The 16,345-nt window shown below is 53.8% G+C and overlaps 1 protein-coding gene and 1 non-coding gene across 3 annotated transcripts in view; one reads left to right on the top strand and one right to left on the bottom strand.

Moving 5' to 3' along the window:
• Positions 1 to 393: 393 nt before the first annotated feature.
• The window catches only part of ATP8B2 (ATPase phospholipid transporting 8B2), a 22,654-nt gene continuing 6,702 nt past the window's right edge, over positions 394 to 16,345 (top strand). The window contains exons 1-17 of one of the 2 annotated variants that reach the window (XM_047784468.1): positions 394 to 532; positions 2,955 to 3,022; positions 5,236 to 5,294; positions 5,671 to 5,784; positions 5,916 to 6,014; positions 6,280 to 6,341; positions 6,445 to 6,517; positions 6,791 to 6,861; positions 7,109 to 7,188; positions 8,475 to 8,633; positions 8,861 to 8,949; positions 10,511 to 10,707; positions 14,175 to 14,383; positions 15,261 to 15,304; positions 15,543 to 15,708; positions 15,856 to 16,044; positions 16,194 to 16,309. In XM_047784468.1, the coding sequence (XP_047640424.1) occupies positions 2,992 to 3,022; positions 5,236 to 5,294; positions 5,671 to 5,784; positions 5,916 to 6,014; positions 6,280 to 6,341; positions 6,445 to 6,517; positions 6,791 to 6,861; positions 7,109 to 7,188; positions 8,475 to 8,633; positions 8,861 to 8,949; positions 10,511 to 10,707; positions 14,175 to 14,383; positions 15,261 to 15,304; positions 15,543 to 15,708; positions 15,856 to 16,044; positions 16,194 to 16,309 (1,758 nt within the window). In that variant the 5' untranslated portion in view covers positions 394 to 532; positions 2,955 to 2,991. Of the gene's footprint in view, positions 533 to 2,954; positions 3,023 to 3,681; positions 3,930 to 5,235; positions 5,295 to 5,670; positions 5,785 to 5,915; positions 6,015 to 6,279; positions 6,342 to 6,444; positions 6,518 to 6,790; positions 6,862 to 7,108; positions 7,189 to 8,474; positions 8,634 to 8,860; positions 8,950 to 10,510; positions 10,708 to 14,174; positions 14,384 to 15,260; positions 15,305 to 15,542; positions 15,709 to 15,855; positions 16,045 to 16,193; positions 16,310 to 16,345 lie in introns of those variants that run through there. The other variant, XM_047784467.1, reaches the window with a different exon arrangement.
• TRNAK-UUU (transfer RNA lysine (anticodon UUU)) lies at positions 7,723 to 7,795 on the bottom strand. The gene has a single exon. It is a non-coding gene; the product is annotated as a tRNA-Lys (tRNA).

Raw genomic sequence — 16,345 nt, 5'->3', positions numbered from 1 at the left:
TGTAGGGGCAAGGGACAGCTGGCGCGGAGGAAAAATCTCGTCGCTCACCGCTTCCCAACTCTCACACACCTCCTTGAAGAAGACGCTCTTTTAGCAGAGAAGCAGCGTCCTTCTATTTCCACTCTTTAAAAAGCAAAACTCAGCGCTACCTTGCCTCCAGACTTTTTTTTTTTTTTTAATGCGGGATAAATCTGGGAGTGGGTGGGCGGGCACCGCGGCCGCGTACCGCTGAGCATCGCAGGGGTTAAGACCCTCCTCCTGCCCCGCACAAAGATGGCGGCGCCCGCCTTCCCTCGCCCTCATCCCTCCCCAAAACCCCCTCCCGCCCCCCGCCCTCTCCCGCCACCTCCGTCACTTCCGCCCCGCCGTGGCCGAAACTGACACAAAGTAGCGGGCCGAGGCCCCGGGGGGAGAGGGGCTGCTGCTGGGGGGGCGGGAGCCCGCGGGGAGCTGAGCCGAGCGCCCCCCGCCCCAGCCCCCGGCATGGGCAGGACGGGGCCGCCGGGGCGGGCGCCGAGCGCTGAGCGCTGAGGTGAGGCGAGGCGAGGCGGGGGCAGCAGCCCAGGAGCGCGGGGCCGGGAGGGCAGGGGCGATGCGGCTGCGGACGCGGACTCCGGGCTGGAGGAGCCGGGGCGGAGGGTGTGGGCAGGGGAGCCCAGGGGACAGGGAGTCGGAGCTGCGGTGAGACGGAGGAGGACCGGGAGTGGATGACTGGAGAGAAGACGGTGTTGGGTGCCTGAGGGTGGGGGGAGATTCTGGAGGCCGTCCTTAGGATGGGAGTGTGGGGTGCTGAAGGGGCGCGTGGAGACGAGGAAAGGGGCACAGGAGTGCGGAGGAGAAGTTTATGGGGCAGCGGAGAGAGGAGAAGCGCCCAGAGAGTTGTGGGGGTGAGAGGAGTACCCGGGTCCGAGGGTGTGGGTTCCTGGAGAAGGGAGTTAGGGGATGTCGGCTTTGTAAGGTGGCGATCTCTGTGCGTGCGGAAAACCAAGGGTGCAAACCTCTCTGGGAGCTCAGATCTGGGAGTGAGTCCTGGGTCTGTCCTTGGCAATGGAAGGTGGCCAGGTGTGGTGTTGGTGGCAAGTGAGCTGGGGGTCTTGGATTCCATTCGCTTCTGTTCCCTGACCTGCCCATAAATCCCTGCGGGTTTTCTCTGAAAAAAAGAAGTCAGTCTTCCTGGATTTGGGTTGGAAGGGAGCAGGGGCCAGGCCTAGAGGAGGAGCCGTTTTCCTTCGTGGAGCTTTGCCTTCTTCCCAGAGCTGGCTATTTTTATCCCAAATGTGGCTGCAGAGGGGGCTGGGGCAGGGTGACGGGGCAGAGCAACGTGGCTGATGGGCCTGGGTTCAGAAAACCCAGGCTGTATGAGACTGGGAAGGAGAAGTGAGAGAAAGTTCCTGTTCCCAGGTCTCCCACCTCCCTTTTCCTTCCCTAATACGGCCCCCCAGAGGGATGAAGTCTTCAGCCAAGCCAGCTTTCAGCCTCCCCAGGGTCTTAGAGGTAAAACAACTTTCCTGGTTGGTGTCCAGGTTCCTGACTCCTAAGAACCCATGTGGCTCCTTCATTAACTCTTTCTTTCTTAGGACTCAAACCCAGATCTTCAGGCTTAAAGCGATTCTTGATTGCCTCCCTTACCAGGGCGGGGCTGGCTTTGGAACTTGTGATGCCCACCCTTGCATCCTCTCTTTTAACCTCTCTCTCCTTGCCCCACCCTCCTATGACTCAGACTCTAGCCTGGGTGGAGACCCTGGCTGGGGGCCCTGGAGGAGGGCTTGGCATCTTGAAACTGGTTGAGGTTTTTCTTCCTAAGCCAGGCACCCTTGGTTGCCAGGGTTGGGAAGGGTCAGAAAGGAAAAGGACTTCTGGCTCTGTATTGCCTGATCGGGGTTCAGGAAAGGAGTCTGGGTTAGTGCACGAAGAGCTGGCGTGGGTGACAGGGCCTTGGCCAGAGTGTGTAATTACAGAGGTTGGGCAGACAGGCAATTAGTATCTCTTGGGGCTGACAGGCTGGCGGGGTGTTCCCAGGAGGCAGGAAACAGGGGCCAAGGGGGAGAAAGGCTTTCCATCCAAAGAAAGAGGAGGTGACAAGAGGACCCAGGACCTGGCTGGGAGTTTCTGGGATGAGGCTCTGTGACCCTGTCTTGTAGTCCAGGCCTTTTTAGGTGAAAGGAAGGACATGGGGAGATGGAAAGAAGCAGAGGCCCATCTGACTGATGCTCCCTGAACTTGCACCCAGTGCCCTACTGACTGGACTGGGCTTGGGGTGGGAGAAAGCTAGAGGGGTGGCTCCCCACTGGGGTTGAGAAGACCCCTCTGCTGGCCCAGAAGGGCAGCTGACCCAGACTGAGAGGAAGTGGTTTAGGGACTGTGTACAGGAAGTGAAGGCCCTGCCTTTAATGTGAGCTCCCCTGGAGGAGGTGATAATGGAAGCCCCCAGTACTGGGGGGATGGGACAACTATAAGCTTTTTGAGAAGGGTGGAGCCTGCCCACCCTGTTTCCTGATGCTCTGCCAGGTGTTTCCTGGCTCATGTTCCCTCAACCCCACCCTTTGGTGGAAATTCTGCTTTTCAGTAAACACAGGAACCCACTCATTGCACCAGGAGGGCACATGGGGGCATCCATTGTCCCTGAGATGGGTACCTTGAGAGCTGTGCCCCTCCTGTCAATATCTGGCCTTTTCTCTCTGCCCACTTCCTTGCCGTGCAGATCTTGGTTTTTGCAAATCGTCAGTCCATGTTATCCAAAGTAGAGGCATTGGGGAAGGTGGTGGGGAAGTCTCCTCTTCTTTCTCAGGGGCCCATTAGGTCAGTAAGAGCAAAGTGTTGATGTGGAGTTTGCGGGAAGGCTGGGGGCGGGGCAAGGTCAGAACTGGGAAGAAAACCTTCAGGAGGAGTCTGAAAAGGGGAGTGAAGAGTTACCCTCAGCTTCCTGACCTCATGCATGTGTTACCTTCCTGCAGGGTCTCCCATGGGATTGCTGGGACCTTGCTGGGTGAGATGGCACTGTGTGCAAAAAAGCGCCCCCCAGGTAAGACAGGCAGGAGGGGGGTGGTGGAGGGGGAACCCTTGGGACCTTCAAGAGTGGGTGTTATGGCTGGAGGAGCAGAGGGAAGAGGGACAACCGGCAATGAGCTGAAGGAAGGTAGATTGCAATCCTTATCCATCCTGGGAGGAGCCTTAGGAAACCGAATTCTTCCTCTTGATCTCTAAACGGGGTTCTCCCCCAGGAGGGTGCTTAGTACCTGCCCCTCACCCCTTAACACCCAGACTCTTATCTTGGGGCACCTGGAGCTTCAGCTCTCTGGTCTGGGGAGCCCGGGGTCCTGTGTTCCCATCTTCTCCCCTCAGTCCTCACACTACATCTCCCCACATTTTTCCCTATACGCAGGTCCTCCTTGTTTTCCTGCGGGTGGGGGCAGGGGGTGGGAGGCGGCGGGATGAGAGCAGTTGCCTGGGACAACACTGGCCGGCCCCTCACCCGCATTGGCCGGGCTGAGGGAGGCGGGGCTCCGCGCTGGCTTTCGCCTACGCGGCGCTGGCAGGAGGCTGCCCCTGCAGTCGGGGGGGGGGGGGGGGGGGGGGGGGCGGGGAGCGGGTGGGGGCGGAGCCCGGGGCGTGCGCGCTGCGTCCGCGGAGGGGGGTGGCGGGGGTATCTGAGAGCCGCGTTGCCGGGTGCGGGCGGCCACGAGGATGGCCGGGGCTGCAGGTGGGGCGCGCGCCCGACGGCCGGGGCTCCCCTCTGAGCGGCCGCAGCTCTTGTGCCTTCCTGGGGGGCCGCCCCATCGGAGCCGCTGAGGCCAAAAACAGACCGACAGGCAGTCCGTCCTTCCCCGCTCAAACTGGGATCATGACGGTCCCCAAGGAGATGCCCGAGAAGTGGGCCCGGGCCGGGGCGCCCCCCACCTGGAGCCGAAAGAAGCCCTCTTGGGGGACAGGTAACGGGAGGCAGCGACTGGCAGCTCTCCGAGCCCGAAATTTTCCCCCTCCCACCCTGACATTCTCTTGTCCTGGGCCTCCCCCAGCCTTCTCCGATCCTCCCCTCTCCAGACCCAGAGATCTGGGCTCGGGAGGTTCCCGTTCCTACCTCTCCCTTTGCATGGTCTTTGGTGACTGCGCAGGCGACTCAGTCTGAGGGGGTCTCCTTTGGGGAAGTTTTGGGAGCAAAGTGACCGTGCAGGTTAGGAGCACTCTGGGTAGGCAGAGGATGCTGTGGTCTGAGGTTTTGTTAATGCAGTGTGCTCTGCAGGGGGCTTGGGAGGGAGTGTGGGAAGGCGCCTGGAATGCTGCCTTTGGCACCAGGACAGGTTTGTCATTATGTTTACTGCCTAACCAGAGCACCCCCCTTTTTGGCCTCTGGTCCTGACCACAGGAGATGGCTGGAGAAGCTTTCCTAGGACACCCCCATGTTCTGGGACCTGAACTTGTGCCTGCAGTCCCAGACGTGCCAGTGTTCAGAATAGGTGTAGCTCATTTGTTACTCAGCGAATGATGTGTCGTTGAGGGGAAATGTGTGCAGATGGCACAAGAAAGGATACAGTTCGGAGCAACTGCTTCCAGTACATCCCATTCCTCCCTCTTTCATCCCTGTCTCAGTCTGCGTGACCCATATCCACGACCCCCCCACACACACTCTTGAAGATGAGCTTTGAAATAAGATGATGTCATTGTGGGCCAGTCAGAAGCTGCTGCTGGTGACATGTGACAAGCAGAGGTTTCTGTAGAGAGGACTGCACGTGGGGCTGGGATGCTGACTGGGATGCTGCGGCATAGCAGTTTCAGGGCACGGTGACCCTCTGTCTTGCCACCCAGCCCGCCCCTTAGGTTAGGAGGAGGGCAGTACCGTGGCTGGAACTGCAGGGCTTCCCAGGGGAAGGAGTCTTGGTGTCTTCAGCCGTTGTTCCACTGGAGCTTCCCAAGATGGTTAATTCCTACAGCATTAATCAAAGGGATGGGGGAGAGGAATGGAGTGCCCCCAGTGGAAGACCTTGACAGTTGTTGGGGAGGAAAGGAGAAGGCGTCTTGTCCTGTCCTGTGAATGTAATGCCCGCAGAGCCAAGTGATCAGGCTGGTGGGGACTAGAGGGAAGCATTTAGTGACACCTCAGGTGTGGTGCTAACTCCTTAGGACTACTATGAAAAGAACCAAGGGCCCTCAGGAGAAACCCCACAAAGTGGGGTGGGTCTGACCAGGTGTTGGGCCAGGCCTCAGTTTGCTCCTGACTGTAGCATCATTCTGTTGCAGAAGAAGAAAGGAGGGCGCGGGCCAATGACCGAGAATACAATGAGAAATTCCAGTATGCGGTGAGTGGCTGGTGACTGCCTCTGTCCTCCTTCTGAGTCAGAAAGGGGAAAGGTGCAGGAGCATCCTAGGTTGGGATGGAGGGCTGACTGGGAGAATGCTTGTGGGGGGAGCCTGTGGGGGGGGTGTTGGGGGTGGGGGGCAGCTTCCTTCCCACTCTCCATCTGCTACTAGCTGAATTTTTCATGCCTTCACCTGTCAGTGAAGCAGGATACATTGACCCCCATGAGACTCCTTTCTCTCCTCCTTCCCCCTCCCACACCTGTGGTAGTTAGCTTTTGGGGACAGAGGTTTGGAAAGGGTAGATAGGTTTGGAACCAATCTGGTTCTGGGCTGAGGCTGGAGGCTGCCTCATTATCTTCTCTCCCACTGCCACAGAGTAACTGCATCAAGACCTCCAAGTATAATATTCTCACCTTCCTGCCTGTCAACCTCTTTGAGCAGTTCCAGGAAGTTGCCAATACCTACTTCCTGTTCCTTCTCATTCTGCAGGTAAGTGACTGGTGGTAGACCCTTTGTAAGTAACTCACAAGGCCAAATAAAGTCAAGGAAGAGAAAGGTGTAGGGGGAAAGAGGGCGTAGGATGGGGCCTCAGAGGTATGCATTCTCTTTCCTTTTCTCAGTTGATCCCACAGATCTCCTCCCTGTCCTGGTTCACCACCATTGTGCCTTTGGTCCTTGTCCTTACCATCACAGCTGTTAAAGATGCCACTGATGACTATGTGAGTTGTTTTCCTTCTTAATTTATACCTTTCCACCCCCCACCCTACACCCTCCGACTCATCCTCCCGCACCCAGCACAATTCCTTGGTGACCTTTCCATCCCTTTCCTAGTCCAGTTAGATCTATGATATCTTGGCTGAGAGTAGGGTGGGGGCGTCAGGGAGAGTGCAGACCGTGGACAGGTGGTACCAGCATGAGCTGCAGTCCACGGATCATCTAAGTCCCTTGGAAAAGGTGTCCTACCTTTCTTTCCTCTCCTTTCAGTTCCGCCATAAGAGTGATAACCAGGTGAATAACCGTCAGTCTCAGGTGCTGATCAATGGAATGTGAGTGCCTGTTGGGGACCGAGGACCTTGGGGAGGAAGGGGGTCCTCTGGGAGCTTCTCTAGTTACTGACAGCCTGTTCTCTGTATTTTCTCATTGCCTCAGCCTCCAGCAGGAGCAGTGGATGAATGTCTGTGTTGGTGATATTATCAAGCTAGAAAATAACCAGTTTGTGGCGGTAAGGGACAAGGTGCCCCTCTAGGCCCCTCTCCCTTTTCTTTGGCAGAGAAGGCTGAGTCTTTCATGATTGACTGTTGCCTCTTAAACACCCACGGAAGGAAACCTTCTTGAGAGGGAAGTTTCTGTGTCGTGTTAATATGCCTCCTTTCTAGCCGTTCACGTGCCTTGAACTAAGCAAACCAAGAGTGCTTAGTGGAAGGAGGGATCATCACAGTGTCCACTGGGGGTGAAGGATTGGGTCTTTGGCCTTCTCATTAGGTTTTCTTTCTAGGCGGATCTCCTCCTCCTCTCCAGCAGTGAGCCCCATGGGCTGTGTTACATAGAGACGGCAGAACTCGATGGGTAGGTCCCATGTTCAGTGTCACCCTCTCCTTCTGCCTCCTGAGGGGTAACAGGCTTGTTTTTGAAAGAGGTTCTGAGGTCTGGGATCTGTGCCTTTTGGAACATTTAGGGGCACAGAAGGCTGTGGGAGTGTGGAAGTATGACCTCCCCTACAATGCGTGGGGACGGTGATGCTCCACCATCAGGTGCCCCCAGAGAATCTAGAGGAAAGGGAGGGAACCAGGACTCAGGAACACTGTCCTTCCAGAGAGACCAACATGAAAGTACGGCAGGCGATTCCAGTCACCTCGGAATTGGGAGACATCAGTAAGCTTGCCAAGTTTGATGGTGAGTAGTTTTGGAGAAGCAGCTTTCAGGTAGAGGAGGCGGGTTTGGGTTTGGGGGTTTTAATACCTTCTGTTTTTGGCTTTTTATTGCTGTGATTATGCAGCTTCCTGAGGTTTTTTTTTTTTTTTTTTTGGTGGGTGGGAGAGGGGGTACAAGGAGGTCAGAAATGCCAGGCGGGTGGCTGTCACTTACTTTCGAATTGGTGATCATTTCAAGAGATCTTCATGGCTGAAAGCGCCTTCCTTGCTGTATATGTTTGGTTTTTTTTTTTTTTTGTCTTTTTGCCATTTCTTGGGCCACTCCCTCGGCATACGGAGGTTCCCAGGTGAGGGGTCTAATCGGAGCTGTAGCCGCTGGCCTACACCAGAGCCATAGCAACAAGGGATCCGAGCCACGTCTGCAACCTACACCACAGCTCACGGCAATGCTGGATCCTTAACCCACTGAGCAAGGTCAGGGATCGAACCCGCAACCTCATGGTTCCTAGTCAGATTAGTTAACCACTGCGCCACGATGGGAACTCCAAAGCGGCAGCGCCCGAACCGGGACTTGAACCCTGGACCCTCAGATTAAAAGTCTGATGCTCTACCGACTGAGCTATCCAGGCTCACCCTTGCTGTACATGTTGAGAAATTCAGCTCATTTTTATTTCTTATTCATATACACTCCTCTGAAAGACAAACTATGTAGCGTGTATGAGAAAAAGCCCTCCTGCCCTCCAATTCTGGCCACCTTAGGTAGCCAGGGTAACTGGCAGTTTCATGTGTCTTCATCCACACTTTTCTCTGTGTTTATACAGACATGTGAGCGTAGGTCAGTGGGGTCCTACTGTACGAAAACCTCTGCAGCCTGCCTTTACTTATTCAATTCATCATAGGTATCTTTTCACATTGTCAGGTAGAGAAACTTACGTCGTTCTTTTTAATGATGTGTTTCATAGAATTGATATATCAATTTACTCGGCTCTTCTCTGACTATTCAGCTGTTTCCATTCTTTTGTTCTTCAAAACATGCTTCAATAAAATTGTCATGAGCTATGCTGCCATATCTGTAGAAGGAGTCCCCAAAGTGGGATTATTGGGTCCAAGGTATGGGGACTTTTAATGGGAGTTGATGCTGCCTCATTCCTGTCCCAGAAAGTTGCGTCAGTTCACACTCCCACTAGCAGTGTGTGGATGGGCCCAGATCCTGACACTTTCCATTCTCAGCTGCTTTTTCTGTGTTGTTGTCTTTTGGTCAAGACACAGATGGCACCTCGAGGGGGGGCACTCTTGTCGTCCGTGCAGGTGAAGTGATCTGTGAACCTCCCAACAACAAACTGGACAAGTTCAGCGGAACCCTCTACTGGAAGGAGAACAAGTTCCCCCTGAGCAACCAGAACATGCTGCTGCGGGGCTGTGTGCTGCGAAACACCGAGTGGTGCTTCGGGCTCGTCATCTTTGCAGGTGAGCCTCCAGGGGTCCAGGGAAAGAGGAGTAAGCGTTGGTACCTGCACCCTCCATCAGGAACGGTGGTATGGCGTGTAAGGTGAAAACCCTCCAGACCCGAATCCAAGCCTCTTGTCCAGCCAGTGTTCTCTTCCACCCTGATGTCCCATAGCCTGGGGACCCTGGCAGAAGCCCAGAGGCAGATTTGTTATTTGGCTTGCCCAGCCCTCGCCATTCCTTTCCAGGTCCTGACACTAAGCTGATGCAGAACAGCGGCAGGACAAAATTTAAGAGAACAAGCATTGATCGCCTAATGAATACACTGGTGCTCTGGGTAAGGCTTCCCACATATGGTTCCTGCCCCCGCCCTGGGCAGGTCCCTTTCCGGCCACCTCTCCTCCCTGGTCAGTAGTCAGGCTTCAGGTTTTGGCCTTAAAGCCACTGGCAGGTCAACCACTCAAAGACAGTGTTTATTTCAGGCTCCTTTTGGACTTGGAAGATGTTATTTTAAAAACCTTAGGAACGTGCATGAATCAACAACTTAAAGTTAAGACAAATCTTTCCTTCTCTGGATTCCAGTTATGATGATGACTTAGTATAGCATGTGACCTTCTGTTTGCTTTTGCTGGGGACAAGGAGGCCTTCATGGGGATGAAGTGGGAATTAAAAGAAAAATCGCCATTTGGAGGACGGATAACGGGGTCTTTTCCTCTGACTTCCAAGAGCAGAGGATCCCAAAGGAAAAGTTTCTGTTTTAGTTTTTGGCAATTCCTGAATCCTTCTCTTGTTGGGCTAGAAATCTGAGCCCCTTGTCAGGCTCTCCTCCCCTTTTTGCACCCTTACTGCCTGCCCCCCACATGCCAGCTTGGGAAGGCTGGGCCAGCTTCTAGTGAGACTGTTTCCTTCCTAGCCTTACAGGGTTTGCAGAAACCCAGCCAGAGAAGCTCTCAGGCAAAGGCTCTCATCGCCCCCTGGTGGTCCTTTGGCATCAGGATGGTTCCTGCTTTGTTTTAAAGCATCCAGAGTGGAGGCAGCTATGGAGATAGATGTCTGAAATCACATAGTGGTTTTGTTTTTTTGTTTTTTGTTTTTTTTTTTTAAATTTTAACCACCAAAACTTTCTTGTGATCCTTCTTCAGGGACTGTAAGCTTTATAAGTTTTTTGACTATCAAGAAATCTACATTTATGATCCTGATTAAAAACTTTTTTTTAGCAATCTGTATGGGATAATGAACATGACAGAAACTTGGCTTTTTTGTTGACTTGTGGAGCTTAGCTCAGGTAAACGGATTCCTTCCAATAAGCTTCTTTGGTGTGTTGAAAGTAGTTCACCCCCACACTTACCATCTTTGAGGACTCCTGAGGGTTCTAGGATGTCAGAGTGGGAGCTATACAGCTGTTTCAGCCTCCCCAGCATACAGCTGAGAAAAGCATCAGTGAGAAAGCCATTCAATGGTTGGTGGCACACTAGGACCTGTCACCAGTTCTGGGAGCTTCCCATTAGAGCATGCCACCTTTTTTTTTTTTTTTTTTTGCCTTTTGTCTTTTGAAGCCTGTGTCTGTAGCATATGGAGATTCCTAGGCTAAGGGTCGAATTGGAGCTATAGCTCTTGCCTCCACCACAACCACAGCAATTCAGGATCTGAGCCATGTCTGCGACCTACACCACAGCTCACAGCAACACCAGATCCTTAACCCACTGAGCGAGGCCAGGGACCGAACCCACAACCTCATGGATACTAGTTGGGTTTGCCATCGCTGAGCCACAACAGGAACTCTAGTGCATGCCACCGTTTTAAAGATGCCTGAGCACGAGTGGTGGCCTTCAGGGATGCACTTGGTTTGGAGAGCTTCCTAAGCAGCAGCTTAGCCTCGGCTTCTCATTCCTCCATAGATTTTTGGATTCCTGGTCTGCATGGGGGTGATCCTGGCCATTGGCAATGCCATCTGGGAGCATGAGGTTGGGACACGCTTCCAGGTCTACCTGCCCTGGGATGAAGCGGTGGACAGTGCCTTCTTCTCCGGCTTCCTCTCCTTCTGGTCCTACATCATCATCCTCAACACCGTCGTGCCCATATCACTCTATGTCAGGTATGTGCTTTCTCTGCCCTAAGATCTCTCCAGGGAGCTCAGGTCATCCCTTGGCAAACTTCTCTTTTCTGTAAAGATGAAATCCTTTGGGTCCTCTTCTTCCTGTGCTGTGAGCATTTTATGTTCTCCATTCGTGTGCAAAGCAAACTTCCTCATGGTTTCCTGGCACTTTGGATTGTATTAGAAAAAAAATCATTGATTTATTTAGCACATATTTATCACATGCTAGGTGCCATGGCACATACAAAGATATATTAGGAATGGAATTCCCTGGTGGCTCAGTGGGTTAAGGACCCAGCGTTGTCACTGCTGTGGCACAGGTTCGATCCCTGGCCTGGGAACTTCTGCATGCTTTGGGAGTGGCCAAAGAAAACAAACAAAAAGATATATTAGGAATGGATCGCCTTCTCTCCAGGAGCTTTGGCCTAGCCAGGGGAGGTAAATCTAAACATACTATAAAACAGCCCAGGGGACTATATCCAGTCTCTTGGGATAGAATATGATGGAAGATAATATGAGAAAAAAAATGTATGCATATGTATGACTGGGTCACTTTGCTGTACAGCAGACATTGGCACAACATTATAAATCAACTGTACTCTAATAAAAAATAAAACATTAAACATATTCTAAAACAAAATGGGGTGTTCCCTTGTGGCTCAGTAGATTACGGATCTGCATTGTCACAGCCATGGCACAGATTTGACCTCTGGCCTGGGAACTTTTTTTGTTTGTGTCTTTTTAGGGCCGCACCCACGGCATATGGAAGTTCCCAGGCTAGGGGTCTAATTGGAGCTACTGCTGCCGGCCTACACCACAGCCACAGCAACGTGGCATCCAAGCCGCAAGTCTGTGACCTACACCACAGCTCACAGCAACACCAGATCCTTAACCCACTGAGCCAGATCAGGGATCGAACCCTCATCCTCATGGTTACTAGTCACGTTCGTTTCCACTGAGCAACAGTGGGAACTCCTGGCCTGGGAATTTTTGTATGCTGTGGGTGCAGCCAAAGTAAAAAACACAACAAGACAAAACAGAACAAAACGAAATGGACGCAAGTGCTGTGAAAGTCATTCTGCCTGTAGTCTTATGCTTTCAGGTGAAGCAAGGGGACAGAGAGACGTGTAACATAGCCTTTGGCTTCAGAAGCAGCAGACAGGTTGGGGAGGAGAGATGCAAACAGTTAAGAAACCAAAATACCATCAGTTCCACCGAGATACCGCAGAGGCACAAAGTGCCATGAGGGTTGGAAGAGCATTACTCCACATGCAGTTAATCAAGGAGAGCATCTCTGAAGAGGTGGCTGTTGATCTGGGCTTTGCGTGGTGGCTGGGATGGGTGAAGGTAGAGCCTGGAAGAGAGGGCTGGAAACAAAGGCACAGAGTTAGGGTCCTTGGAATGGTCCTGGGACGTTTTGGCAGGAGCAGGAACCATGAGTGGGGGGCTGTGAGACAGAGATGTAGAAACATAAGCTTGCTCCCAATTGTGGAGGGTCTTGAATCTTTGCCATTGGCCTTTCACTTAGTAAACCATTAAAAGATTCTTAAAAAAAAAAAAAAAATCTAGGACTCAGCGTGTTAAGAACCCGAGGTGTCTGTGAGGATTCGGGTTTGATCCAAGGCCTGGCTCAGTGGGTTAAGGATTCAGTGTTGCTGCAAGCTGTGGCATAGGTCGCAGATTCAGCTCGGATCCGGCGTTGCCATGGCTTCAGCTACAGCTGCTATTCAACCCCTAATCCGGGAACTTCCATATGCTGCAGGAAGGTGCAGCCGTAAAAAGAAAAATAATAGTAATAAAATACAATCTAAAGAATGCTCTAGGAAGTGTTGGCTGGCAGTGGCATATGGCATGAGTAGGAGTAAGAGCACGTCCAGGATGGTTGCAGGAAAGAGAGTGTTAACAGGGAGAATGAGCAGGAAGGGGAGGCCTGCAGAGGAAGGAAGAATGGCGAGAAGTGAGATCTCTTTTGTACTTAGTGCCTTGCATTTGAGACAAGGGAAACTGTGACGTTGTTAAGGAAATACTTTACAGAGATGCTCAGAACTCTTCCCATGTGTTGATTTTTGTTCACCCAGATTCCCCGAGTAGTCCTCAGATCTCCCCATTAAGCCCTTGAGTCCTAGTGACAGTGAGTAGGAGTTTCTGTGCTGTGGGTGGACAGTGGGGCTTTTATTGAGCATTGGGAGGAGACTCAGAAGACTCGGGATTTAGTCCTGCCTACTCAGTAGCCACGAGACCCTGGGCAGACAGTCACTTGGGGCCTTAGTTTTCTCATGTAAAATAGGAATAATAACACACCCCCCATCCTCTTCCTAAGGACATCTTGATATAAGGTACTAGCTTGGGAAATAACATTTTAAAAATTAATTTACAAATTTCAGGTGGTAGCGTGTTCATCCATATCAGCACAACTCTGGTTCTTCATTACTATTGAAATGTTTTCTTGTTTGCAATCTGTTTTTTTTTTCCCATCTTTGGAGTGTGTTGTCCAAGTTTTGTATCCAAGTTCACTGGAAGCCCATGGTAGCTGCCTAAGAAAGTTTCTAAAATCTCATCAGGTTACAGTGTGTCTGTTTGGGAGGAGGGTGGAGGGGAAGCTTGACCAGCTGAGAGGGGAAAAGGCCAGGAGGGCTTTTCCAGCCAGCTCATTTTTGCGTGGTAACTGGATCCTGACGGCAGCCTCAGTCAGGTTGGAAGCAGGATTCCAGATGTGGCCCCTTTGCTTGGCTGTGCTGGACCTAAACACGAGGCCCTTTCTGAGATGCTGACACCCATATCCCAAAGGTAATGCCTAGTACAGAAGACGATGTGAACAGCCCTTGGGATGTCGAGAACGTGTGCCATTGTAAATTGGCATCGAGGCCCTGCTCTCTTCTGGAGTCAGCATCTCAGTCTGCCCCGTCTTCCTTCTGGACACCCTGGGTCGGGGCGTGGAGCCCTGAGCCGGGTGGAAGGAGCGTGCTCAGCCTGTGTGCGGGCAGCGAGGGGTGGGCTTCAGGGCCTCCCTGGGCTCCTCTCCCTGCAGGGGCATCTGTGTTGCTGTGGCACGTGCAACACCCTCATTTCTCTTTCTCTTTTTTTTTTCTCTTCCTTCCCTCTTGCACTTTCTCTTGTTTTCTCTGCATGGTTTCTGTATTATTAGTCCTGAGGTAAGAACTGGTTGAGCGCCTTGTCTGCAGTCCCTTCTCCTCTGCCTGTGCCATCTGTCCCGCCTGCCTAGGCCCTTTGCACCTTTTTTGTCCAGAGAGCATCGGAGGGTCGGGGTCGGGGAGCCCCTGCGCCGGCTGTGCGCGGCCACCTCCACCTTCAGGCTCTCCTTGCCCTCCCCTGCCCAGGTGTCCGTGCCCAGGTGTCCGCTCCGTTCTCGTTTCTCCCCAGGCGGAGGGCCTGCAGCCAAGGCCCGAGGGGTGGGGGGCACCTCCTCCCCTGCCCACCCCAAGCCTCATCTCCTGTCCCCTGTGCAGTGTGGAGGTCATCCGCCTGGGCCACAGCTACTTCATCAACTGGGACAAGAAGATGTTCTGCACGAAGAAGCGGACGCCGGCGGAGGCCCGCACCACCACCCTCAATGAGGAGCTGGGTCAGGTGGAGTACATCTTCTCCGACAAGACGGGCACCCTCACCCAGAACATCATGGTCTTCAACAAGTGCTCCATCAACGGCCGCAGCTACGGTACGGCTGCCCTACGGGGGCCGAGGGCTTGCGTCTCACCCGGAAGGATCATGCTGCTGCCACACCCACAGTTGTCTCGCCGTTTGGGTTTTACCCCTTCCCTCCTTGGGTCTGTGGGCCTTGAAAGGGTCTGCGGGGTGCCCCGGGTCAGGAAGCAGACGCTGACGGTGCCTCTCGTCTCCTCTGCCGGTGCCCCCACCCCGATCCCCCATCTCAGCTCCAGGTGGTAGGGGAGCTCCTTGGCTGTTTGAAGTGAAGCCCAAGACACTGGCCCCTGGGCACCCCAGCCAGGTTGGACCTTGTCAGCCCTGGCAGAGGGCTAGACTCTCCCCATGTTGCTGTCCAGGGTCCTTGTGAGTCTCTGGAATGTGACCGTGGGCTTTCTGGTGTGGCCCCGCTGCAGTGACCTTGTGGCTGAGCTGCTGGGATGGCTTGGGGCAGGGTGTGTGGGGTCGACTTTTATGCAGTGAGCCCCTCTCCTAACTGCTTTCTGTACTAACTCAGGCCTCATGGCTAGTGTGTAAGGCTTTGTTTGTTGTGGGTCTGAAGAGGGAAAGGCACCCAAGGGGGCCTAGGACTCCTAGGACTCCTGGGGGCATGGCTGTGGATTTGGAGCTACCCCAGAGGGGGGGAGAGCTGGAGTGGGGATGGTATCGGGGGCAGTGGGTGTTGGGCCCTTCAGTCCAGGGGTTCTGAGGATCCAGGGTGCCTGTGCCTCCTGTCCCTCAAGTCAGCTGTGTGAATCGTGTGACAATGACGCAGCGGTTAAGATTGTGGGTTCCAGGTGCCTGCAGGGGTTCTGTACTGGAGGCTTCTCCCCCTGCTCTGAGAGCTCCAGCTCTGACGTTGCTTCTCCTTCTGTCCTGGCTGCGTGTAGGTGACGTGTTCGATGTCCCAGGACACAAAGCTGAATTAGGAGAGGTAAGGTCCAGCCTCCATAGTGACTCTATATGACAATAAACCCAGGGCCCCTAGCCATTGTGTGTCGTCTGGTCAAAAAATGGAAGCTGCTTGGAGGAGATGGGTGTTTTAAGGAACACTTGGTAGCAGAAGTGGGAATCTTGAGGTCCATAGTGGACAGGATCCTGGGGACAGCCCCTCCCTGGGAGGCAGTCTGGTGACCCCCTCCCCTTTCTGATCGCCCTGTTACCTGCTCCAGAGGCCTGAACCTGTGGACTTCTCCTTCAATCCGTTGGCCGACAAAAAGTTTTTATTTTGGGACCCCACCCTCTTGGAGGCTGTCAAGATGGGGGATCCCCACACGCACGAGTTCTTCCGCCTCCTTTCCCTGTGTCACACCGTCATGTCGGAGGAAAAGAACGAAGGTGAGCCAAGTGGCTGGCGTGCGCTCTCCCCACCCAGCCTGCGCCTTTGTGCTTGGGCCACGCTCTGCAGTGCGGCTGCTGGGGCTTCCTGGGCAGGACCTGCCGCCAAGGGCGTGGCCACTGACACCATGTGTTCCTCCCCACTAGGGGAGCTGTACTATAAAGCCCAGTCTCCGGACGAGGGGGCCTTGGTCACTGCAGCCAGGAACTTTGGTTTCGTGTTCCGCTCTCGTACCCCCAAAACCATCACTGTCCACGAGATGGGCGAGGCCATCACCTATCAGCTGCTGGCCATCCTGGACTTCAACAACATCCGAAAACGGATGTCGGTCATAGGTGAGGCTGGGACCAGGGTCCCGGGGATTCGGGAGCAGTGTGCAGGCCCAGGATGGGTGCAATGTGCTGGGTGACCCTTGGTGTGCTGAGGTCAAGGGGCTCCAGCTGCCTGAGTTTTTCTGGGACTCTCTCCCCCGCCCCGCTCACAGTGCGGAATCCAGAGGGGAAGATTCGACTGTACTGCAAAGGGGCTGACACCATCTTGCTGGACAGACTCCACCACTCTACCCAAGAGCTGCTCAACACCACCACTGACCACCTGAATGTAGGTGTGAGGAGTCGGGGGCGCTGTGGTTCTGCT

The sequence above is a fragment of the Phacochoerus africanus genome, chromosome 6 (genome assembly GCF_016906955.1).
Source record: "Phacochoerus africanus isolate WHEZ1 chromosome 6, ROS_Pafr_v1, whole genome shotgun sequence".
In the NCBI taxonomy this organism is placed as follows: Eukaryota; Metazoa; Chordata; class Mammalia; order Artiodactyla; family Suidae; genus Phacochoerus; species Phacochoerus africanus.
The sequence above is the reverse complement of the archived record's forward strand: the minus strand, read 5'-3'. Positions and strand labels throughout refer to the sequence as shown.